This window comes from Phytophthora parasitica (genome assembly GCF_000247585.1).
Source record: "Phytophthora parasitica INRA-310 unplaced genomic scaffold supercont2.3, whole genome shotgun sequence".
NCBI lineage: Eukaryota > Oomycota > Peronosporomycetes > Peronosporales > Peronosporaceae > Phytophthora > Phytophthora nicotianae.
This window is the reverse complement of record NW_008648989.1, coordinates 1785807-1794037: the sequence shown is the minus strand read 5'-3', so window position 1 is coordinate 1794037 and position 8231 is coordinate 1785807. Positions and strand designations below refer to the sequence as shown.

At 48.6% G+C, this 8231-nt stretch overlaps 4 protein-coding genes across 4 annotated transcripts; 3 read left to right on the top strand and 1 right to left on the bottom strand.

Moving 5' to 3' along the window:
- Positions 1 to 595: 595 nt before the first annotated feature.
- Positions 596 to 2410, top strand: PPTG_21101 (hypothetical protein; the record flags this gene model as incomplete). Its single annotated transcript, XM_008895554.1, has 2 exons — positions 596 to 1376; positions 1881 to 2410. The coding sequence occupies 2 exons, from the start codon at positions 596 to 598 to the stop codon at positions 2408 to 2410; spliced, it is 1311 nt and encodes a 436-aa protein (XP_008893802.1).
- Positions 2411 to 3579: 1169 nt separating this feature from the next.
- PPTG_21100 (hypothetical protein) lies at positions 3580 to 3705 on the bottom strand (the record flags this gene model as incomplete). The annotated part of the gene is made up of 1 exon (XM_008895553.1): positions 3580 to 3705. The coding sequence occupies one exon, from the start codon at positions 3703 to 3705 to the stop codon at positions 3580 to 3582; it is 126 nt and encodes a 41-aa protein (XP_008893801.1).
- A 2300-nt stretch (positions 3706 to 6005) lies between these two features.
- On the top strand, positions 6006 to 6419 carry PPTG_01727 (hypothetical protein; the record flags this gene model as incomplete). The annotated part of the gene is made up of 1 exon (XM_008895113.1): positions 6006 to 6419. The coding sequence occupies one exon, from the start codon at positions 6006 to 6008 to the stop codon at positions 6417 to 6419; it is 414 nt and encodes a 137-aa protein (XP_008893361.1).
- Positions 6420 to 7902: 1483 nt separating this feature from the next.
- Positions 7903 to 8199, top strand: PPTG_01725 (hypothetical protein; the record flags this gene model as incomplete). The annotated part of the gene is made up of 1 exon (XM_008895112.1): positions 7903 to 8199. One exon carries the CDS (start codon positions 7903 to 7905, stop codon positions 8197 to 8199), a length of 297 nt encoding a protein of 98 aa, XP_008893360.1.
- Positions 8200 to 8231: the final 32 nt, after the last annotated feature.

The following is an 8231-nucleotide window of genomic DNA, read 5'->3' as shown; positions in this document are numbered from 1 at the left end:
AAAATAAATATAATACAATTATTATAGCATTGTATTTATTTAATAATTAATTATTGGCTTTCATAAAAGTCCGTAAAAAATAAAATTGTCCCCGTAATTACTGTATTGATTTCTTACCAGTTGACTGGTGTGAAGGTGCCTCGACGTTGGTGGTTCTGGGGGTTAGACTCTTTATTTTGTGTTCGTCCAAATTTAGTTCTATGTTTTCTTTCAGAACCCAACAAAACTGCTGCTCAGGTTGGTCTTGCCCTCGCCGGCTATATTTGGTTGGCTAAAAGAACCCAGCTTGGATGATACCAGTAGTCACCAGCCTTCTCTGCAGCAGTGGGCTTCGAACCCAAGCCAGTGGCGTGATAGGGTCAATCTCACACCACTGCCCCATCCTGACCCTTGCAATACAGCAAAACAATACAGCAAAATAATTGAATAATTTATTATTGTGGATCGGTATATTGCAATGATTGTTATGTGCTTCTGTGAAGCCCAGTACAATTTTTTATTTTATTGTAAGAGCACTGCTCGCGCCTGTAGACGAAGCGAATGGGCACAAGCGGATTAACCCCCGTCAGACTGAGCTCTCGCACTCAGCGTAGATATGGCACGCCAGCACACGCCAGCTCGACCTAAGCAAAGGGGAGCCAGCAATCATAAAGTGAGGACTGGCACCGCCACGGCGCCGAGCGTCAGCATACTACTTTACTTCCTGATGCAATCAGTTACACCTCCACCTCTGACGACATCACCGCTGATTGCAACACGCAACTCCCGTCAACCCGCATTGCGCGTCAAGAAAACGCGCGGCTCGAAGACAGTCAAGATCTACAAGGGATTCAGATACACAAAGTCTTGGGCGTCTACAAAGAACATAGTGTACCGGTGCAGCACCTATCGTACTTTGCGCTGCGGCGGAGTGTTAAAGATAACACCCCATGGTGAATGGAGCGTGGTAGGCGACCACAACTGCCGTAATGATGTGATAGCGAACGGGTCGTTAAGGAATGAGACCGTTGCTATGAAGAAGATGACCGACCGCCTCGCTACGGAGGACCCTGGCATGCCGGAGGAAGATATTTGGGAGCGTGTCTGTGCTGAGTTCTACGGACCCAATCGCGAAGAGCTGATTGAAGCTTTAACCGAGGAGCAAGTTAAAAGCCGCATCCGCCGAGTTCGCCGCCGTTATTATGGTGGAGCCATCCACGGTATAGTCGAGGTACCACCGTGCTCCAAGGTCAAGGACTCGGAGATCCCGTTCTTTCGCTTCCATCTAGTGGCCGCCCACCCTGAGCCGAATACTCCGCCCAACCGTATTTTGGGGTGGGCTCATCCTGCCCTAAAGGAACTCCTACTGTACAACAGTGTTTCTCTCTTTATCGACGGTACTTTCAGATGTGTGCCTAGAGGATTCTACTAGTGTTTGATCGTTATGGTGGACGATCCGGCTCGCAATATGTACACCCCGGTGTATTTCGTGCTCTGTACATCCAAGACTGAGACGATGTACGAGGATATCTTACATCTGATACACCGTGACACCCGCAAAAAGATGACTCCTGCTGAAGTTGTTTGTGATTTCGAGTTCAGCTTGATTTCATCGGTTCAAACTCAGTTCCCCAATGCCGAAGTAATAGGTTGTTTCTTTCATTTTAAACAAGCAATTCGCAGGCGACTTAAAAAGGAACGCCTAACGGAGGATGAGACTTCAATACCTATGGCGCCTGGCGTACTTGACACCCTCACTGTTATCGATCCTGACCTCGTTGGCCCAAAAGGCATTGCATGGGTCAAACAAGAGATTAAACGGAAGTGTTGCGAAAAAGGATGCGTGTACTCCTCGAAAGAATGGCGTAATTTCTGGTGATACTCCCGTAAAACCTGGCTAGAGCGGTATTTCATCACTGAGTGGAATGTATTTGGTATCACTAACTCCGTGGTAGCACGTACCAATAACCTCTTAGAGAGGTTTAACCGCGAAATGAATGCGGCGTTCAAGCCCCACCCCAATCTGCGCCAGTTTGTTTCGACGATAGGGCGAATGTCAAGTGCGTACGCAAGAAAGCAGGCCAACATCACACAAGGACTTGCCCGAAAGAAACAGCGTCCACCTCGTATTTCACTTCCACCGGTACCAGACTTGATGGACTTTGAAGTGCCACCTGAGTTGGACAACGACGATGCCAACCTTGACGAGTCTGACGAGTCCCTTGAGTCACTATGTAGTGATATGGAGGGCAACTTAATTCTGCGATGGGATTCATCGTCGGACGAAGAGCCTACGGTCAATGCTGCTGCAGCTGCAGCTGCGGAAGGTTCGGAACAGGAGATCGTAGAGGCCGCCAATCATTACGACTTCAGCCTGGACTGGGATGGAGATCAAAAGTCCGACGAGGAGAGCAGTTCAGAAGAGGATTAATGGTGCGTTACCACAAGCAGCAACGCTGGGTTTAACTGCATAACTGCACACATAGGATTGGATCAGTAGTGCATTTGGTATAATACACATAAATAAATACACATACTCATCTTATGATCGGATGTTTGCACTGACATGATGATTTGGCCAGAAAAATCATCCGGGCATAAGGTCCGGTCACGGCGTAATACGGACTGTAAAAAAATCTACGCAGTAGTTGAAGTGGTCGTAGAAGGAGGCTTGATCTGGCGACGCTAGCCACTCGTGGTCACTTGCTACCAGTGTGCCCTGAGCATCTGGTCAGCAGCGGCCATGTATTGATGCACCAGTGTTGGCACGTCGCGCGTGAAGCTGAACACCGGCTCATACGAGCCCTTGAGACCTTTCCACTGCACCAACACTTTGTAATCATCGATATCGTCGTTCCACCGGTGTTCTTGGGTTTCTTAATCGCTAGGAGGATCCCCTGCAACAAGATGAATTCGAGCAGTTCATCGGTCACGTCCAAACTGGAGTCCGCACATAACTTTAGTCTAGAGGCGTGTACGTGATGAGGTGTTTGATGAGAAAGGAGTGTGCGTCACCATACATCACGCGATACGGCTCGATCCAAGTGACAAGTATCTTGTTACCGTCCTTGACATCGACTGGGGAACGTAGGATATAGTTTGCTTCAATAAAAAACAATAACGGTTTCACCCCGTCCCCGCTTCTTGTTTATCAAATTTTGCTCCATGCACTAGTCTTGCACCACCTTGTCCATGTCCTGAAGAGTGTTGAGCAGGTTTGAGAACAACTTGTCGACGTTGTTGTTGACGGTCATCGCCTGGAGCTCTACAGCGTCGGACTGGTAGAACTCGGGAAGAGGAGTCGGGTATGGTAGCAATGTAGAGATCTTCACTTGCGCTCCGTCGCCTAGTGAAGGCACCGTGATATGGTTGGTTGGCTTACACCATCGGACCCAAGTTCATCCAGTTGTGATGGTAGGTTGTGTACCTCAGGATCATTGTCCCCGTTCATGCACTTGACGGAGGCGTTGATTCAAGGGCAGTAGGCAGGAGGAACTACTGCTTCGTCTGCAGGCGTCGTGATATTTCACTCAGCACTTCATTCTTAAAGTGTGATCCTTGGTCGGAGATCCATACAGGAGGCAGGCCGAACTGGGCATGTCACGCTAGCGACGCTTCCACGGTCGCGGGATTGTTGGCTGTGTTTGCTACGACAACCTCATAATAGTGAAGCGTGTGGTCCTTGAGCACGAGGACGTACTTGGAGTCTCCGAAGGTCTCGCCCATGGAGAGGGTCGCCTACTTTTAAAAGCGTTGTTATCTTGTTGCTCATAAGGTTGCCAACACGAAAAGCCTAGCCCGTTGCACAACAACCTGGCGTCATACTCTTACTCGGATTTGCTAGCCAAACTTGGAAACGATTGCTCATTTCGCCGTCGAATCCGTAGCACAGCACCCCGGTGACTTTGACTGCATATGACCAATCTAATAAAATCCAGTCCGTTTTAGTCAGAATACAGGACCAATTGTACGTACTTGGCCCCATAACTCTCCGTTGAATAATGCGTTTAAAAATCACAGGCTGTCGGTCGTTAAATGGAATAGTTTCTTTCAGAAGCATCCCTAGAAGATAGACATTCGAAGCCCATAAATTCTGTTTCTGAAAACAGGGGTATTATATCCTTCTAGCGGGTACCTCTTTTAGTGCTTTCCTAGCGCGATCGCAGCATTCGTGAGAATTCGAGATAAAGTAGCAGGTGGAACTGCGTATGGTTCGGGCAGCGTCTTGTGCTCGATTGCGATTGTGTGGAAATGGAGTAGACACGCAAGAACGTTGTTGACATTATGCAAACGATGGGGTCTTCCTTTCGGCCCTGGCCTACATTTTACATGAAGTGGCAACTAAAAACAGTCAAAAGGCTGTTAAGCTCAGCAATCGGAAGCGATTCAGTCACTATGAATGCACTAGTATGACTGACAACTGGCGTATTTGACTGCCCATGCTTCCTCGGAAGGCCGATCGCAGTTAAATAGTGTCGATCGCACAGACACATTTGAGGTAGTACAAGTGTTATTATTGCCTTTGTCTATGAATGGTTCTAGTGAAGATATTGGTGTTGCGATTGCACTTCGTCGTCAACTCGCTTTGGTCCCTACTCAAAGGCACAAAACTAGCGCGTGCAGTGCGCTTGCAGTGCGCGTGCCGTACGCGTGGCTGTGGGGGCAACAGTTGAAGTTGTCAGAATTGAACAATGCTATTGGCTGGTGAAGTGTTGTTGGATGAATGTGATTGGTCGAGAAGATGAAGCGGGTGATCGCGGGATCGGTACATATGGTCGGCGGCATTTCGTTATAGCGGCTTTTTTTATAGCGGGTTGACAACGTAGTTTGTTTGAATATGGCCTTGCGATGACATACAAGTTGCATTTCTGAGCCAAACCCTATATATGAGAACAGACCTCCTCATGTTAATCCCATTTATCGTCTTATGGGTACAATCGATGGCTTCCAAAAACGCCACCGGCCCAAGAGATCAAAGATAAGCACAAGTTGTGTCGCTGTTAATACTAACTTTTGCTAGATTTACGTCCGACTTACGTTTCGCATGGCCTCCAACACTTACTGAGTGTACGAGCGGTATATGATTAACAGCGCACACTACCCATGCCATATATTCAAAATTTCGTCATCAAAACCAGCAAGCAAGATAATGGGACTGTATGTCGGTGCTATCGTCTTACGCACTACTGGGCGCCGCCAAAAATTGCAGATAGCGAACGAAGCATGGTAGTGTAGTGAGTGAAGGAAGGTAAATCCAAAAGGAGATTGATTTAGTTATCAGTTCTTGCTTCCTACACGTGCATAACCTCCTACCTCTCCTGTAGGTCTCTCGGCAAAATCATACAAATCATACAGGTTCTGTCATTGCAATGATTTGCAACGGACACAGTTGATTGCAACGGACACGCTTGGCGGGAATGGACACGGTACCCGTCTAAATTCAATCAGATCTCATTTTACCTGCTAACTAGCAAACCAACTGACAGAGTACTGCGAAGGCATCTTGCCTGAGTCCGTCCGTAACCCAACCTCTGCTAAGTGCTACCATATCATACCGTGACGACGCTATTGTGACACTGTATGGTGTAATATTAATAAGACTTTTCTTACGTTAATTAAAATTATGATTGGCCAACTTCCAAAATCATTATTTTTATGTATGGGCCGATAGTTATTTCGTCCAAAATTGACCTACAAGGATTACACTTATGGGCCTTAGATCGATCTAAAGACCGCGCGACCGTGAATCACAAAGGTATGCTCATCCTCATCGATTTTTTTTCCCTCTTCTGAAATCGCCACCTTTCGTATTTAGCCGAATTAACTCGAAGAGCATTGTTCACGTCGCGGTTATATTTGAGACGGCGGCAAACAAAATGTTACTAATCAACATTTTTAGCGTTTTCGAGATAAACGGCTCTGAAGTTGACCAACAGTTTTTCGTACATAAACGAATTGCTGAGTTAGAGCCTTTTTTACTTTTCAAAAATTTGGATCGAGGTGTATCACCTACAAAGCAGACGACCATGGAGGATCTAATAGCGTACGCGTCGGGAACTGCTGCTGGCGGCGGTGAAGCTGCTCCCCACCGTGCCGACACTGGCGCTCCTGTTGCTGCCCCGGTCGCCCCCAAGGAACCGGAAGAAGAAGTAGGCTGTAGCAGCCAAAGCGCCGCGAGTGACAGCGAGAAGCTTGACGACAGCGAGGACAAGGACTTCACCCCCGACTCACAGACATCTAGTTACGACGAAGAGCCCCTTACAGCTGAGAGCGCAGATAGTGGAGAGGAGGACACTGCTGCTGAGGGTGACGAGGACATTAGTATCTATTTGATGGACCAGGATTTTCGTGGCCAAGTTACCTCCATTCTTCAAGCTGATGCGTGTGGGAATCGCTGCGTGGAGAGCAAGACTAAGCAGCTGGAGTTGCTGCCACAATGACGAAAACGGAGAAGTCCATCAGCCTCTACACTCTTTTGGGGGCACTGATGCAGGTGCCTGTCGATCGTGCTCGTGGGTATGGACTTCGGGATAAGTTTGCATACTATCTTCCTTTCGTGGGCAAGGTGTGTCGGCCCACGTTTGCTCGCTGCTACGGTGTGGTGCCGCTCACTGTTCAACGATACAAAAACCACGTCCGTGACGGAAATATCGGGGCAAAGAGCCATGGGAACACTTTGAACCAGAACGCAGCGGCTGTCGATCTGGTCTGGTTAGTGAAGTGTTTAAGGAGTTTGCAGAGGAGGTTGGGGAGGTTGTGCCGGTGAGAGTTCGAATGCAGAAGACGAAGGATGGCGTCACGAAGAAATATTACAGCAGCGACAGGCACACGCTACTGCCCGCGCACTTCACATGGAATGTTTTGTACGAGGAGATGCACAGCTTCGTGGAGCAGATTCGCCTGCGCGTCCGAGAGCCTGTACCTTCGACGATGAGGAAGCTACTGACGCTCCATTGTCCGACCATTCGCATTCGGTCGCCAAGAAGTAACGTGTGTGATATCTGTTCCATCTACCATACAAGCATGCGCAACGACGTCAGTGCAGAAAAAACCGAGGCGATTGGCCGACATACGGAGTCCGCTCGCAAAATGCGGTAAGGGAGATTGGTATCAATTTAATCTACTGGTAACTTTTAACAGGGGATGTTAATATCTTTTTGTTTTGGTTGCAGCCGTGAATACAAGAAGGACAAGACTTCAGTGAGCGACGACCACGCCGTTATCGTCATGGACTTCGCGCAGAACCTTACTGTTCCTAGCATTGCCAGTACGCCGTCGCAGTGGTATTTTTGCTCACTGTTGTCCGTCAGTTGCTTCGGCATTTTCTGCGAGAACGACGGTATTCAAACCAACTACCTCTACGATGAAACAGCGAGTGGAAAAGGCAGCGACCAGATCAACTCCATGCTAGAACATTTTCTCCGGACCAAGGTTCTGTCTGAAGGCAAGAATAGATTGACTGTTTACGCTGACAATTGCTCGGGTCAGAACAAGAACAACTACGTCATCAAGTTATTGTTGGCGCAAGTGGACATGGGGCTGCTGAAGCACGTAGACTATAAGTTCTTTGTAAAGGGCCACACGAAGAACTCGTGCGATCGAGGTTTCGGTCATATTCGCAAGCATGTTGCGAAAGTAGATTGCTATACTGTGGCTCACGTAGTGGACGCTGTTAAGGAAGCCGCGGCGAACTCTGTGATGGTTCACATTCCACGTGGTAGCTCGCAGTTTAAGAGTTACAAGGGCGTGCTGACGGAGCTGTACAAACGCCTAGAAGGCATTCAGCAATATCAGATCTTCTCCATGGACGAGGTGTCGATTGGAGTAGTGTCGTGTAGGAAGGAACCTAACGATGAGCCCGTCGAGATGAATCTCCGGCGTAAGTTTGACGGTATCCTCACGACAAAGTAGAAGGTGGTGAAGATGATGAGCGACCACGTGGAGGTGCTGGGCCCACCACCGCCCAATGTGGAGAAAAGCCAAACGATGTACCATAACATCAGGCCAAACGTCCCTGAGGAGTTCCGAGACGATCCACTGTACGCAAAAGCGAGTGCGCAAGACCACCTGGATGCCAAAGCAGCCAAGCAGGCACGCCGAGACCACCGCGCGGCCATGGTAGTGGCAGCGAAAGCGAATCAGGACCGTCGTGGGCGCGAAGACGTCGGGCTAAGCGCCGAGGAAGCGCCTGCAAAGAAGAGGAAGGCCCCAAAGAAGTAAGTGCTTCGACAGAGTATGCGATTTACCCGATA